The sequence below is a fragment of the Phoxinus phoxinus genome (assembly GCF_949152265.1).
Source record: "Phoxinus phoxinus genome assembly, chromosome: 12".
Lineage (NCBI taxonomy): Eukaryota > Metazoa > Chordata > Actinopteri > Cypriniformes > Leuciscidae > Phoxinus > Phoxinus phoxinus.
This window is the reverse complement of record NC_136887.1, coordinates 29,314,806-29,331,625: the sequence shown is the minus strand read 5'-3', so window position 1 is coordinate 29,331,625 and position 16,820 is coordinate 29,314,806. Positions and strand designations below refer to the sequence as shown.

The 16,820-nt window shown below is 37.6% G+C and overlaps 2 protein-coding genes across 12 annotated transcripts in view; one reads left to right on the top strand and one right to left on the bottom strand.

Moving 5' to 3' along the window:
• Positions 1-2,660, bottom strand: part of LOC307008727 (transcription factor COE3) — a 118,270-nt gene extending 115,610 nt beyond the window's left edge. For 2 of the 8 annotated variants that reach the window (XM_079631807.1, XM_079631802.1), the window contains exon 1: positions 2,592-2,660. The gene's annotated coding sequence lies outside the window, so the exon portion shown is untranslated. The remainder of the gene's footprint in view (positions 1-2,591) is intronic. The other 6 variants (XM_079631801.1, XM_079631803.1, XM_079631805.1 and 3 more) reach the window with 4 other exon arrangements.
• Positions 2,661-5,575: 2,915 nt separating this feature from the next.
• Positions 5,576-16,294, top strand: ube2d2l (ubiquitin-conjugating enzyme E2D 2, like). Of its 4 annotated transcripts, none has more exons than XM_079630669.1 (8): positions 5,592-6,130; positions 11,611-11,674; positions 11,766-11,797; positions 11,954-12,031; positions 12,922-13,027; positions 13,171-13,264; positions 14,028-14,079; positions 15,383-16,294. In XM_079630669.1, the coding sequence occupies exons 1-7, from the start codon at positions 6,107-6,109 to the stop codon at positions 14,074-14,076; spliced, it is 447 nt and encodes a 148-aa protein (XP_079486795.1). In that variant the 5' UTR covers positions 5,592-6,106; the 3' UTR covers positions 14,077-14,079; positions 15,383-16,294. The 4 variants fall into 4 exon arrangements, with proteins under 4 accessions (XP_079486796.1, XP_079486795.1, XP_079486793.1 ...); XM_079630667.1 differs by having other exon boundaries at positions 14,028-14,084; XM_079630668.1 differs by having other exon boundaries at positions 14,028-14,093; positions 15,383-15,596.
• The last annotated feature ends 526 nt before the right edge of the window (positions 16,295-16,820 follow it).

The following is a 16,820-nucleotide window of genomic DNA, read 5'->3' as shown; positions in this document are numbered from 1 at the left end:
TCGCTCAATTCAGATACAGTTGACGCAGCGTTACTACCCGTGTGCTGATGCCCCTGTACTCCATACTGAATACCATACGCAGAAGGAACAGATTGACTTCGACCACGTGTTCCCCCTGGCACCCCCTCACGTTCCCAGCGAATAGCTTCACTGCGAACGTCCAACAACGTAGCAGTAGGTTGGCGACGGACTAGCTGTTTTAGTTCACGCCGGAGGGCACCGTCATTAACATATTCCACAAATTGATCGCGCAACAGAACTTCCGCATTAGGCATACCATAAGGTGATTGATTTTTTACCTTTTCCAGAAGACCCATCAGAACCAGGGAGAACTCCAATAAGCTCTCCCCATCCTGTTGTCTTCTGGAAAAAAACGACTCTTGAAGAGCAACATATGATTTCGTACAGCCATACAGGTTACGCAAGGCCTGAATAATTTTCTCCGGATCCTCCCTCTCGTCCCTCGACCGATAACGAATCTCTTCCCTTGCTTCTCCCTCCAAATGATCAACCAAAAAATATGCCCGATCAGTATTAGAAAGGTGGCGAAGCCGCATGCAAGCCTGGGCCTCCTCTACCCACTCATCGATAAAAATGCCAGACCTACCATTAAATTTTGGACACTTTCTGTCACGAGGGACAAAAACAAATCGCTCTGTTGCACTAGAACCAGTGGGCAGAGGAGGGTCCACAGCGGCAGTTAGAGGGGCACTAGATGAACCAGGCTGTGCAGCTGGCATCTGCTCCTGTCGCAATCTTTCATTGTCTGCCTTTAATTGAAGTACTAATTCCTTTAACTCACGTAATTCATCATCCATGACTATAAAGCACGCACAGCACTTACCAATACAGATACGAAACTCACCGGTCCGTTTTACAGACCCCCGAAAGGAACTGCCGCTGTCTGGTTTCTACAAAAAGAAAAACAAAACAAAACACATCCAAGAACACTAATACCAGCAAAAACAATACCCACGTTGTTGCACTACACAATAGAGACCCTGCCGACTGCGCCAGTTTGTGACGGAGTAGTACAGGTTTCAGACACAAGGAATTTCGACTACGCCACCCATGGGAATTTCACCCCGGGAAATATGAATGATACCTAAAAATTTAGGTCACACAGGTTCGACTCTCTTTAAGAAGGTAGGCAGAAACGTGGGTATCATGAAGTAGTACAAAATTTTATTGATATTAAGTTATATTTAAAAAAAGAATGAAATTCAGATTAAAATAACCTCCGTTGCACCAGCATGTGTCTGATGACTCAGTGCATGGCTGACATCGGCTTCAAGACAAAGAACAGTAAATGACATACAATGATTCACATCACCATCAAGTAGACTCAGTGCATGGCTGACATCGGCTTCAAGACAAAGAACAGTAAATGACATACAATGATTCACATCACCATCAAGTACACACTGGAAAGAAAAGAAATACAACCTTACAGGGCCGGGGTTCACCACGAAGAAGGGGTCACTAAGCTAGTTAAGCAAAAGCACACTTGCGCACACACACACACACAACACCGTGCTCCGTGCACTCAGATTACGCAACCAAAACACTTCACAAGTGTAGCACGGCAACAGTAGGAGGAGCACCACCACCACAAGAGACCGTCACCCGTGGGACCCCGGCGACTGAAAGAAAATAAAGAAACAAATTTCAAAACAGTTACAATAAATCACAATTTGATCATATCACTGATCACAAGAACAGAGCGAAAATAAAGTAATATCAAATCAAACAATATACAGATATTAATACAATAGAAAAAGAAAAGAAACAAATTAACTCAATTCAGACCAGCTTGAAAGAAGCAACCGCAGGGTTATCTTCTCCTTATTTCACAAATTAGTGAACGTCAACTCAAATACACTAAACTATAATTTAAAGAAACCAAACAGCGACAATCCTCTTGATTAGTTGGACGATACGGCGTTCTCGCAGTATGGCAACAGAGAAGCAACCGGAACTGCAACTACAGCAGAAACAAATCGCTCCCGAGCGAGAGAGAGAATCCACAAAATGGAGATGAGCTCTATTATCCCTTTACAGGCACGGGTATACGGTATTCATCTAACGGCCATTCAGCTGAGATACAGGGAATACTGAGAGATTAGTTGTCTTTAGCATCCACTCAAAACAAGCCGAGGGAACCCGGGCGGAGAAAAGACAGGCTAGAATGCACCATTAATCATTACTGTCATGCACACAGCAAACAACAAAACTTGCTACAGGCTAATGAAGCATACCTGTGTCCACTGTCAACAACGGAAGAACGGGAGGAGCCGGACGTGACGCATCCCAGGCCACAACCAACCAGCTCTTAAATAGTAGATCCTCCTTGCGGATTGGTGTTCACAGCCGTCAATCACCACCACTCATATCATTCATTCGGTTACATAACGATTGACAATAAGCTGACTGCCAAATGACGCGCATGGCATGTCGAACATTCCCTCCCTAAATGTCATCTTGCAATGCCCTTTATCTATATCATCATTGTCCTGTGTGTCATATACATACAGCGTTTTGTGATCGTGCAACTGCAAACAGTGAGAAACACAGAAAACTGACTGACTAACCGTTAAAGTTTAGAGGAAACGCTACAGCCACGTTCAACTCACCCGCGCAACTGACGCTTACGCATGCGCACAGAGAGACAGAAACAAATAACCTTATAGGCTATTTACTGCTAAAAACTGTAGAAACAGTAAATAAAGTAGGCAGAAATGCTGCTAGCCGAATCGCCTGCATGATAACACAAATATAAACATTGTAATTAATTTAGTCTTTAACTAATTGCACAGACACCTCAAGAAGGACATGCACAACTGACATAATTGTTAAGGGCCAATACAGGAGAGATTAATAGCAAATTCCTGTCTCAAGATTTGAAACGCAACTGTTTTGAGATTGTACAATTTCCACTAGAATAAATAAATTAACGTAAAGATCGAAATCATACCAAATATGCAATTCTCATTTAAAGCTACACTTCTTTTTTTTCGCCGCTAGAGGTCACTAACCACTAACCTTACAATAACAAAGGCGTAGGTTGATGACGCAGTGATAAGCATATATATATATATATATATATATATATATATATATATATATATATATATATATATATATATTTAACACAGACAGTTTATATATATATATATATATATGTATGTATTATATAAAATTACATCACGTAACCCATATAGACATCAATGCCAGAAAGTTTGGGAATATTCGCTCATAATTTATACACATAAAAACAGTTTTAAAATATATATTTTTTAAAGAGAACAATACATCACGGTTGTTTAAACCAATAAGCATGAGCACTGTGTCGTCAGCAAGTTTTTTCCCATCATGTATTTGATCAGCGCAGTCGGTGGAGAGCAACTGCAGAATCCGACACGTCCGCCTTGCGGTCGCAAGAGTTTTTTTTTACTTGCGTCAGCATGACATCAGAGCCAGGTAGACCACACACGGACACATTTCTAACCGGCATGCATCTCGCGCTGATCACCGGTGATCAGTTCTGCGCAGATTTTGCTCATCTCAAACAAGCCTAATGTTTATGGATGAGTGAATACATTGATGTTTTTAACATGACTGTGGTATGAAGCAGGTCGCGATTGCTAATAAGAGACATATATCAGGGCCACACGCGAGTCCCTCGGATATCAAGGAATGAGGACATTTCATTCTACCGAATAACCCGCAAGTGCTGAATTACTTACACAGGTCAGTTTATTAGACGAATGAAACTTGTGAGGTAACGCAGCGCTGTTTCACTTGGTCTACACTATCACACAGTGTATTGAAAGTTATAATGTTATTCTATGTTAGTTTGTCTGTATGAGACTAGCAGTAAGCTAGATCATCATTAGAATAACTGATCATATTCTAACATTTCATCATGTTGAACTATAACATTGATTAGTTTTATGTTGCTCACCTGTCTAATAAAGTACATACAAGAGTGGCGTCTCTGTCAATTCGAAGTTGGTCACGGACGCGAAGCTCTTGGCATCTCGAAAACGCCACGCTGATGATATTGATCCTCGTTTTAGTTCTCCTTTTGTCCCAAAGTCTGGCATGGTCCTCCATAATGTTTGAACGAAACAACAACATGTGAGTTTGCCGCTAGACGTAACGCAGTTGTCCACGTCTGTCGCCATGGTTACTATGGCAGTATGAACGGAAACCAGGGATACCGCGGATATTACGTCATTGACAGTGAACAGGGAGTCAGGGACGAGCCATTATTTAAGATAGGAGATTCTCTGAAATTAAAAATCTTTGGGAACTTTTGGGATATTGTAAGTACACAATGCCAGGAAATATATCACACTGTGCAAGTGATTTTTGGATATTTCATTACATTTTTTTTTACATATTGTAGCTTTAAGACCCCCAGAGAGGAGGATCATCTGCAACATTAAGAATGTGTAATATTTTTACAGCTCAGAAGGGTTAGAGCACAGTATTTAGGTCCATGTAAATTTAAATTCCCAAGATGAAATTGTTCCTGCAGTTCACAACATTTCTGGCAAGGGTATAAAAAAATAATTTGAGGTCTTACTGACCAACCAGGGTCCTTCTGACAGGCCCTGGAAGTCTGAGGCCTCAGGAAACTGGCCCCAATGACCAAATCTATTGTCCAGCCATGGTTGTCTGTGATTTTTCAGAAGGAAGGAAGGAAGATGCCATCACTGCCCCTTTTTTAGGGGATTTCACAATCAGAGGTTCTCTGGCTATTGTATTGTATGTGTATTTATGTAATCATGTATTTTTTATATTTATATATGTTTGTATATTTATATAGGTTTACATATGGAACAATAAATTTGACTTTAAAGTTGACATGAAACAGAATTTGCGATAGTCTTTCCGTGATGTATATCCGAGTGAAAATGCTTCTGATCAAGAAAAATGTAGGCCGGGATTTTGTCCATCTGAAATTGATTGGGTCATTGGATGGTTGTGGTTTGCTAATGCAGTGATGTCATATGAGTGACGGGTTGATGCAGATAGTGATCCGAAATCGCATACTCTCTTCAGTAGGTATAGCCTACTTGAGTAAGTAGCAGTAGGCCTACTTACTTAACAGCTGCCTAAAAAGTATGTTGTAGTGTATGAATGGGTAGTAGGCCTATCTGCAATGCTGTCATTATCATGTGACCTTCCAACATCAGTTGTGTCGCACTGCCATTCATAAATCCTGTGGTCCCGTGCAAGTAGTAAGTCATCTAGGTACAGTATATTTGCCTACTATTTTATGAGTAGCCTAATGTGAATTTGGACATAGCCTACTTCTTTTATCACATATTGTTTTTTGCCTACTATAGGCTATAGGAAAAAATCCGATTTTGGATGCAGCCGTTGTTGCAAGAGGGGAAGTTATTTTGCATAAAGATAAAAAAATAAAATAAACGATGAATAAAAAAATAAAAAATAATGATGTGCAGAGATAAATCTAATTATAAATACGGCAATGTTACATACAAATTAAGAATTTTCTATTTTGATTTCATTGAGACTTTAACTTGCTGTCAGTAGGCACTAGGTTTTGAGACACGACCACTAAAAAGAGAGAAAGAACCCTGACACAAATCCTCATATTTTTGTAAGACCGTTTCATAATGCCTTTTCCTCTCTGTTATTCACTGCTTCCAGCATTTAACACAACATTTCCGTAAACTGCTGTGCGTAGACGTCAGACAGATGGGAGTGAGAAAGAGGACATTTTGTAGAGAGAGAGAGAGAGAGAGAGAGAGAGAGAGAGAGAGAGAGAGAGAGAGAGAGAGAGAGAGAGAGAGAGAGGTGGAGACAAACACATACCTATACAAGTGTTCAGTATTGAAATACAGGCCTTCCCGTTCATACTCAATATAACTTTAATTCTCGTCAGGATTATTATCGCTCCAACAGCTGGGGTTCCGTTGGTCCATTTTAACGGCTTATTTTGTTCGTTTCCGTTTCGGTCTCTTCGGGTTTCTGTTGGATCTTTAGTGTCTGGCTAGCGAGCACAGCTAACCGCGGCTAGCCGGATAAATCTCCTCTTTCCTCGGCCGCAGGAGCCCAGTACACTCACAGAATGGCATTAAAACGAATTCACAAGGTAAAATATTATATCTTATGTTAAAAAATTTTAATTCACTGCCCAAACCCTTTGGTTTTTCGCTGGATATGTTATAGAAAGATAGCCCATGTTAACAAATGCTACGAGGATAGCAGGCTTGGCTATGAAGGAGGCTGTTTTTGTTTAATCATGTTTAGTACTATTATTATTATGTTGTTTATTGTATTATTGTTACCTCAAAAAGGAATGCTGACGTTTTTGATAGATCTATATATCTATCTAACGTTATCTATCTATCTATCTATCTAGGCCTATCTATCTATCTATCTATCTATCTATCTATCTATCTATCTATCTATCTATCTATCTATCTATCTATTAATTAATTCATTAGCCTACATGTAATACCCATAAAGACATGTGCCACATTGTAATAGTTAAAGCTAAAATAACCATACAACATTCCTTATATTACTGGTTAAAAACAGAGGAAATACTGGAATCAGATTTTAGAAGGTGGATAAGGGGGATTTTATGTGGATGTGTTTCCTCTGTGAGTCACATCCAGGTAAACACAACCTTATGGGATTTCTCATGTTTGAACTCATGGTGTTGGAATATTAATGAATCACCTCAGCCACAGAAGCACTGGTTGGGACAGGATTTGTATTCCTGATTTTGAGTAAATCAATCCTATGGGCATATAATGCTGACTTGTTAGTCCTTTGGGTTGTTCTTATCTCTTGTAATGGTGATGTTCTTTCATTTTGGCAAACGCAACAATAACTTTGCGTCATTGCTAGAAGTGCTTCCTGGAAAGCTACTATGAGTACATAATACTCCAATCAGAAATATCCGGCCCATACCAGCATGAAGTAGTTGCACAATAGTTGTTGAACTTGGGGAAAGGATCATTTTCACCTGTTTCGCTGACTTTGAGAGCTTCTATGAATTAGACTGACGCAGCAGTTAGTTTGCAGGCAGACGGCCAAATACTGAGTTGGTCCCACTTTCTGTGGCTTGTTGTACCCATATCAATCAGTTTTCAGTGCTTTGGGTTGTTTAATACGGAAATGAAAAGTATGACAGATATTGAAAGATGAGCTGAGAATTTTGGAACAGCAAATGCCAAGTGTGCACACAGACGACTGGTTGAAAATACCAGCAACGTGTAGACCTATCTCAAGTGGGAGGGCTAGTTTATTCCCCACACCCTCATCTGAAGTATGCAGGCGTAAAAATAGCTGCCACTGTAGTGCTGATGTTCACACTGTCCTATATTGGTTGGCTGGTGTCGTACATTGACACTCGTAAAGGCTTCCTCCACACATCCAGGCAGCTTTAAGGATGATAATTTGTGTTGATCTGGCCTCGATCTGAGTCTGTCAATTAACAATAAGCTGAAATGTTGTTTACACCGAATGGCCTTGATTTAGCTCTGTCATTTTTGTTTTTCTCGTGTGGCTTGTGACTGACTGTTTAGTTTCTAGTTTAGACTGGTTAAGTTCCTCATTAGTACCTCAGAGATGGATCTAATGAATCTCAGATCCATGTTTGATTATTTTGCTTCTCGCAGCAAAGACGTTTCAACAAGTTCATAAAGCTAAATTATGCCATTTTTGTTATTGAAATCAGAATACAGTTTCTTATTATATTCTTATATTATAATTAATAATACAGTGTATATGTTTTTATTGTCAAAAAGTATAAATACATTTGGTTCTTCAAATTGGTTGTAAGAGGACAATAATCATGAATCATGATACCGGTAAAAACAAAAACAAAAAAACAATATCAGTCTGTGGTTTTAATTTTTACCCATAATCTTTCAGGTCTGAGCAACTGATGTTCTCATAGGCATGCATTTGTATGTTCGTCAACTGGTTTTGTATTCAGAGATGTGCAACCTGTCAACAGTGTTATGCACTAAACAGTGAGTCTACCTGTATTTGTTTTGATGTTTCCATCTCAGGCATTCTCATCATCAAAGAAAGCTCTGACCTCTACTTCCTGTATGGTCACATGTTCACATGCACAGGCAAGCACTGCCAGAGGGTTGCCTGCACTTCGCATAGCCTACATGAATTCTCAGAAACTTGCTATTTTCTCAGAAGTGGTTTATATAGTCACTGTATTTTCCCATAAAGAGAGACCGAAAGATCTAGAACGGTAGTTATTTCCTTGTTGTCTAAATGTCTAGGTGTGGCCAGAGATCAGAAGACTAGCTCATTATACCAACATTCTTCATTATTACTTAAACCAGTGCAAGTGTACGCCTTATTAGAGGTGTGAATCTTTACTTGCCACAGGATTCAATTCGATTGTAATATATTCACATTAATATTAATATTCACAATGGTTATTTATTTTTGTTATTTTAATACAGTAGAACAAACACAATATAAGAAACAACAGTGCTATACATTTTTTAATTTTTAATTTTATTTCCATTTAACAAAAGGATTCAGGTTAGAAATAATACAGAAATATAATAATCAAATGTAAACATCACTGCATTGTCTTTAGTCTGTTAATTACAAATAAATTGATTATTAATAAAGCTACGAACGATAGGCTATTCAGTCAAGAGCAGCGAGTGATTCCCTCTGTTCTTTCGGTGCTTTATTAACATTAATGAGCAGTGCCCAGTTTAAGTTTCACTTAAAACATAATCGACAATGTTTCTGTGAGTACTCGCCAAGACAGATGTTTCGGAATAATACTGTGTGTGTCTGACCTTTCTAGCGCAAATACACCGAGAACTGAACTCAGGATTGCATGCAGAATTGCATGGAATTCTTTTTCGTGGCTTATTGCGCTTAACTCTGTTTGCCATCAAGCATATCCTGTGCTTTATTTTCATAATTCATGCATGTTCTTTTCATAAAAACTGAAAGGACATAAGCATACACATCATTTTTATTAACATAAGAGTAACCTACTTTATTTAAAATTAAACGGCACAATAATATGTATTAGTAGTATAGGCCAATTTAATTACATTTAAAAAAAAATCGGTTCTTTTGTTTTTATGCATGGATGCAGAAATGTTCACAGCATCGCGATGCATCATAAAAACGATTATATTCCACAGCTAGGCCTATACACCTTATTGTGAACTCTATTTCACCTAGAAATCTAGCCAAAGCAGAAACATTGAAATCTGTGCTACCTGAAGACCTTGATCAAGTGCTGATTTTGTTGGGAGTTGATTGGACAATGTTGGTTTCGTTTATTTAGGCCTATGACAATCTCAACATGATTAAGATTATTTTAGTATATTTTAGTTTTTTTAATGCAATAATAATAAATTTATAACTAAAGCAATTGTACTACAATAATATAATCTGCATGATGCTAATATGCATTTATTATTTTTATCATTATTAAAATAATGCTTATATACTAGCTACTAATAGTAATAACATTCAATGTTTGCATCAAAATGACAGTAAATATTGTGAAATGGTATTCAAATTTAAATATAATTTAAAATGTAATTTATTCCTGTGATTAATATTGTTCCAGGATGCTTTTTGATTAATAACCTCAAAAGAACATTTATTTGAAATATAAATATTTTCAAATATTATAAAATGTCTTTATATAAGCACAAGTTACTTTGACGATCTTTTCTGGATATAAAACTTAAAAAAATGTCTCAAAATAGTACAAGTAAAAGTGTTTGGCCTATTAAAAAAAAAATAATAAGATGAAGTTTGTTGATTGAGTGTGACCTTGGGTTTTGTTTCCCAACATTTTAAATCTAAGAAGAAACTGCAGAATGTTTGAAATGTTTATTGGGGCAGCGTGAACTAGCCATCAGACCAGCTCTTACTCTAGAGGCTTCCAAAATCGTGATCAAACACTCTATCATTTATAGAATGTATATTTGGTTGTTGTGTGGCAAAATAACTTAAATTGGTTTGACTTTATAATAACCCGCAAAGAAATGAAAAGGCTGATTTCTTTAATATCGGGTCATATAATCTGGTCACCGTGATTTTTGCCAAGGACAACATATTTTGCTGATCCTGGACCTGGAGCAACATTCCTGTCCAAAAATTTAGTCCTATCCCTATCCCTATCCCTACCCCTAAACCTAACCCATTACTTATCCATAAAATCAGAGGGAAATGATAGGAGAATAACATGTAGAAGCACCTAACCCTGGTTGCAAGCCTAAACTTGACATAAACTGTAAACTTGTCCCTCAAATCTGATTGGTTGATTGGAATGTACTTGGTGAAATCACATTTACTCATAAAGTATATTAACTAGGTACAAGGGGATACGTATATCAGACTTCTCTGAATATGACATATGACAATATAAAATCAAAACGGTTTGAAGTGATCCTTAGATTGTTTTTGCTGAACTTGCTGGGGTTTGTGGTTTTTAGATGACTGTGAGGAAACCAAAAGAACATTTTGCTATCAACTTCTGATGTTCTTTGTAAAGTTACATTAAGACGACATCAGGACTGTCATTTCCTGCCTGTTTTTTCAAGAGTTGAGAAAGCTGTCAGTATTCACATCAGTGAAGGGTGAAAGCATGTGAAATTAGAGGATAATCTGTCCACTGTTCCTATCTTATCCTGATGACACATGAGTCTTCGCTCTGACTGTTCTCCAGGGTCAACAGTTTGGGCCTCGGGGACAGAAGAGCGTATAGTTGTGACAGTTCATTAATTACGTGTTATCTGTCTGGAAGAGGAATGCATCTGGATTCAAATGAAAGGACTGTCTACAGAGACATCTTAGATTTCAGCTGTTTAAGTGGCTAAATGTGAATTATAATAGAACCAGATAACTGACACAATGACTGAATGATAATGTACTTGGTATCAAAACCCGTATATTAAAAGATACGGTCAATCAGAGCATGGTACATTATAACTGGTGTCATGTCTTCCTTGTCCTGATAGTGGCATAAGACTCTTGTTGTAAAAGCTAAATGGCTATACATAACATTACGAACCAGCTGTGCAACTTCCGTGACACACCCACTGTGATGACTGAACGTTTGCACTGACTGTGTCTTGTGTAATGCTTAATTGCTTCAAACCAAGTAGGTTATTGGTTATTCAAGAATATTTTCCATTTTACACACAGCCCTACGGTGTAAAAGAGGAAATTGACATTTTTTGACACGTTCCATGTAGACTCTGAAATAATATGAGGTTATAAAGCTGCATGTATAAGAATTATGAAAGAATAAGATTGAACCTAATTGTTCAAATAATTTAAGATTCAGTATACATGTCAGCTTCCAAAAGTCAACTAGCTTTATATTATTATATCAATAATTTATATTCTTTTGTATCAATAGTGACATGAAACATGGGAGCAATGGAAAAAGTATTTTTTATTTTGCTGTTTACCTCAGGAATGAAATGTATGGAAACTGTATTGATGGATGAAAGATGACATAGGCTAGTTGATGGGATACCCAGAATTAAGAAGAAAATAAAAGATCCTGTCCCGTGTCCAATACTGATGCATCCTCTCTGTCTTTAGGAGCTGACTGATCTGGGCCGGGACCCCCCAGCGCAGTGCTCCGCAGGGCCGGTTGGAGATGACTGTGAGTTATTTCGCTGTTTGTTTTCATTACCTGTACTCGAGCACATCACAGAGCTCACCGTAATGAGACGTTTCTTGCTCTTTATTTGCAGTGTTTCACTGGCAGGCAACAATTATGGGACCTGTAAGTGGATATATGTCCTTATTTGCATATGCATGTTGATGATGGATTGTGGCATTTATTTGCATGCAGTGTCTGTACTGTTATAACACTGAATTAACTAAAGGAGTCACGGAAATCGTGTAACATTGTTCTGTTGTTTTTTCTTTTTCTTTACAGAATGACAGTCCATATCAAGGGGGTGTGTTTTTCTTGACCATTCATTTTCCTACAGACTACCCTTTCAAACCACCTAAGGCAAGAATCAAGTATTTAAACAAACTTCAGGTTTAATCTGTCTGTTAAGAGTGTATTTTAATAAAATTAAGGTTTTTTGGGTGCATCTAAAGCCAGGCTTAGACTACAGGAGTTTAAAAATTTATGGCCGATTTAATCCTGACATTCCGAGCAAAATCGCGTCCAGGGCATCGGTCGGTTCCAATGTTCGGCCCAGATAATCTGTTAATGTGAGGAGATGTTTACAGATCAAATCTCAAACCTCCTGATCTGCTCGCGGACACGTCGGGCCGCCCCGACAATATCAAACATGTTTGGTATTTAGGATTTTAAATTGGGATGATTATGACTGATTATGTCAGTACTTCCACAATAGCTAGCTAATGCGAGACAAGTCCACAAGCGATGGGACTTTGGGAATGGCGACCGCGAAACAACAAACAGCTGTGTGGGTTCGGTGGACAATGGAGATGGAGGAACGGCTGGGCGAAATATGGCAACACGACTGTCTTTATAATGTCTCCTCATATATTATCTACAGCATGTTGCCGCAACACAGCATCCATTTTGTTTACATCCTCTTCCCGGTGAGAAAGCTGGCATGATAATCTTAAGAATATCTTGTAGTCTGTGATGCGCCATGATTTTCATATCTTGTAGTGTGTGCAGGTTTGAGATTTGAAAGAATAAATCTGCAAAGATTCTCCTTTTGTGCGTGATCCAACCAGATTTCACAATCAGATCACAATTAAGATTTAAAAACTCCTGCAGTCTGAGTCCGGCTTTAGCAGTATTTTGCACATAGTCCGGTTCCACAAGAGAAACCTGCTGCTATTCTAGATCTACAGTAAAATATCAATTGGTTTGAAATGTATGCGGTCTGACTGTCTGTTTCACCCTCTTATTTGCAGGTTGCTTTCACCACAAGAATTTATCACCCAAATATTAACAGTAATGGCAGCATCTGTTTGGATATTCTAAGGTCACAGTGGTCTCCTGCGTTAACTATCTCTAAAGGTGAGCCAATTAAAATGAACAGAGAACAAAATCACTAACCTTAACATAATACCTTTTTCTCAAGAGTCATTTTATTGGATGGCCAATATATGCACTGATATTGTTTATGCCATGTGCCAACCTCTCTCTTCTTTCTGTTGCAGTTCTATTGTCCATCTGCTCACTGTTATGTGATCCAAACCCAGATGATCCATTAGTGCCAGAGATAGCACGTATCTATAAAACAGACAATGAAAAGTAAGTGTATTTGTTTGTCTTGAGCCTTATAAATAATTCCAGGCTGTTTATTCCTTAGCTGATGCAAATAATAGAGATGCCTTTTGTGTGACAAGATCTTGTACCACAAGGTATCGCGATATTTAACCGTCGAGGTGAAAAGCTGTCTCACGATATCGGGATGACGGAATTGAGTTTGTGGCATAACCTTTTACAGTGCTTGCATACAGGGCTGTACCTACCATTGAGGTCCAGACCTCTTCTTCTGAAGTGTATACAATAAAGGTTGTAAAATAATTGCCTAATATCAACTCTACTTTGGTGCTGCAAAGATATCACAGAACCGCAAGATAAATAACCATCTGAGCTGCCTCAGCGGTCTAACACCGCTCGTCAAAATGTTTGAGATGACCAATCAAATCAAAGTAGGCGGGCTTTATGTTCACAAAAGCGTCTGAGCACAAATCACCGCTTCAGTAAACGATCATAGTGCGAGATGAGATGTAAGTAGCTTAACTAAACATTTCACATTTGACTGCTGTTTTACGATAACTGGTAAAGAACTGACAAATAATCAAGGATGCAAAATAATAAACTTGTATCTTGTAAATAATAAACTTGTAAACTTGTCTTATATTTTGGCATTTCTTTTAAAAATAGTGTTAAAATATTGTCTCGTCTTGTTCTTGTGGAACCAATATCGTGTATTGTCTCGTGAGCTGTGTGTATCATCATTCACACCTCTACTTCTAGGTAGTGTGAATAGTTTGATGTCTCCTTTCAGGTATAATAAACTAGCCAGGGAATGGACAGAGAAATATGCCATGTTATAGGGGGTAAGGTGAGCAAGGTATCGTGGGAGAGTGTTTTTGTGTGAGCATGAAAAGGCTTACTAATCTCTGGACATCACCATGCTGCAGAATTGTTGGTCACTACTAGTGGGTGTTCATACTACTGGATGCTCTAATGTTATTGATGGTGTTCATAACTGGATGTAGCTTTTTAAAAAATCGTATTACATGTGAAACAAACACTACCGTTTAATATTTTTTTAAAGAAATGAACTTTTATTCAGCAAGAATGCTCTAAATTGATCAAAAGTGACCGTAAACACATTTATAAATTATAATAAAAAATAAATAAAATTAAAAAGTAATCAATAAAAAAAAAACTATTTGAAATAAATGTTCTTTTGAGCTCTCTACTCATCAGAGAATGCTGAAAAATGTGCAGCAAATCAACATAGAATGATTTATGAAGGATCATGTGACACTGAAGTAATGATACTGAAAATTCAGCTTTGCCATCACAGAAATAAATTACAATTTTAAAATATATTCAAATAGAAAAGTAAACTTAAATTATAGTAATATTACATTTTTTACTGAATTTTTCATCAAATAAATGCAGCCTCGGTGAGCAAAGGAGAATTCAGACCCCGAACCTTTGAACGGTAGTATGGCTGGTAAAAATGTCATTTGAGTTTTTGTTTTCTTGCTACTGAAATTAACACTATGCATGGGAAATGTTTGCATATAAATTTGATTGATTTGTAATATATTATGTACTGTGTGTGTGTGTGCGCGCACACATACTGTACATATACAGTAAGTGTGTGTATATATCAAATTCACTTAGTGTTGAGTGTTAATGATTTCTCTGAAATGTGTTTTTCCAGAATATTTTTTATGCATTATTATTTTGATTGTGATTTAATTCATTTTCATGACTTGTGGAAATAAATGATAAATTAGGCTATTTATCTGAAAAATTAAGCAGTTTTCACACAAACCAGCCAGTTATGTTTTTTTTTTTAAAATGTAAAGGCCATGCATACAAAAATCAGATCTAAATATGTCTGGTTTTATCTTAGGTTTAATGATAAAAGGTTTGGTTGAGGTAAACGGTTTAGACTATAACTAGCATCTAAAATACTATAAGTAAATACTATAAGTAATGTTTAGAGTAGCAGTGTAGACATGGAGAAGATGCCACTGTGTTTGACCTTGAGCTGTTTCTGCAACTCTGTGTGTTTATGTTGGCCAGTGCCGAGTTGGCAGACGGTCTGCTTACCCAGCATGTGTGACAGTGCCTCTGCGCCAATGCCACACTTCATCTCTCTTTCTTTCTCTTGCACAGGTACAACAGAATAGCTCGGGAATGGACTCAAAAGTACGCCATGTGATACCTGAGGAACATCAGACCAATCTGCAGTTTAGCTGGAAAAAGAATTGAACAACATTTTTTTTTTCTTCCCCTCAATGAATTGACAGTTCCCCATGTATTCAGACTATATCAGTTCTGCTTGTTTTTTTGTTTTTTTGACCCCTTTCAACCTTCATTCACATGCTGTAAAAAAAAGAAAGAAAAAAAAAAGACCACAATATTGCAAAGATCACCAACTTTTATGTTCAGAAAAATTCTCGTGTCAAAGAAGCATGTTTTAACTACGAGCTCAGACCTTTTTTATTGAGATAAGAAAAGAAAAAACATAACTAAGGTGAAACCATCGAACGCTTCTGACTCACGCCAATGGCTAGAGGTGCTATTTCAGAAAAAGAAACAACGATTCTGCAGGTGCCAGCGTACCTCAAAAAGTCGATCTTTTGCTCGGTTGGCCTTCATGTTTTTATATGCTTTTACAATAGCAATGAGAAGAACTATGGTCTGTGAAATATATTCTTGCTTATATCTGACTGTTTCTTACCAAATCAGTCACGTCATTGTATCAGCAGTTACGGAAAATATATATTTTGCATGTTAATGGAACAGTTAAAGTAATTGGTCTGTGGTCTGCCAAAAATGAATATCTGCAGACGATGTTAAGCAAATACATGTCCACTTTTAGAGTCTGAGAACTTATTTTGTTACTCCTTTTCTCTCCTCTTTTTGATGTTTTTAGAATGGGGAGCTATTAGTTTGTCTATCCTCCTAAACACTGTTCTCTCATTGCACTGAATATGTGATTGGAAGCTCTCAACGGATGCCCGATCAACTAATAGCTCCACTAGCTGTTCATTTTGTTTGCTCAATAAAGTTGCTAAACTATCATTTTGTGTTTCCTTCTGCAGTATCACTGAGATAAAGTCGTTTTGAGAACCTTGCATATCTTCACTATTGCACTTTATTAATTTCACTGTATTCAATATCTGGGACAATAATGTTACGTGAATGCACGGAATTGTATACTGTAGTTGTTTGACCATGTTGCTAACATGCATGACCTATCGTCCAATTGAGATCTCTCAACAACTGCTGGACTATAATTAGTTCTCTGAAGGAGGGACCCCAGTAGTGAGGTGAATAGCAGCTTACCAACACCATTGAAGTTGTCATTGATGTATATGTGGACAGATGTAGAGGAGTACCCATGTTCAAAAAGCACAATTAATTGAGCTTTTTAAGACACTTAAAGAATCCTGGAGAAACCCACACAGGTACAAATAAATATTTTTGCTGAACTTAGATGGTTTAAAAGGCCTCCCTTACTGTACGATATTAAATATGCCCAAAACCTTTTAAAGGATATGGGACCTGGCTGTAAACCATTTTAGAGACTGTTTTCAAAAACAATAAA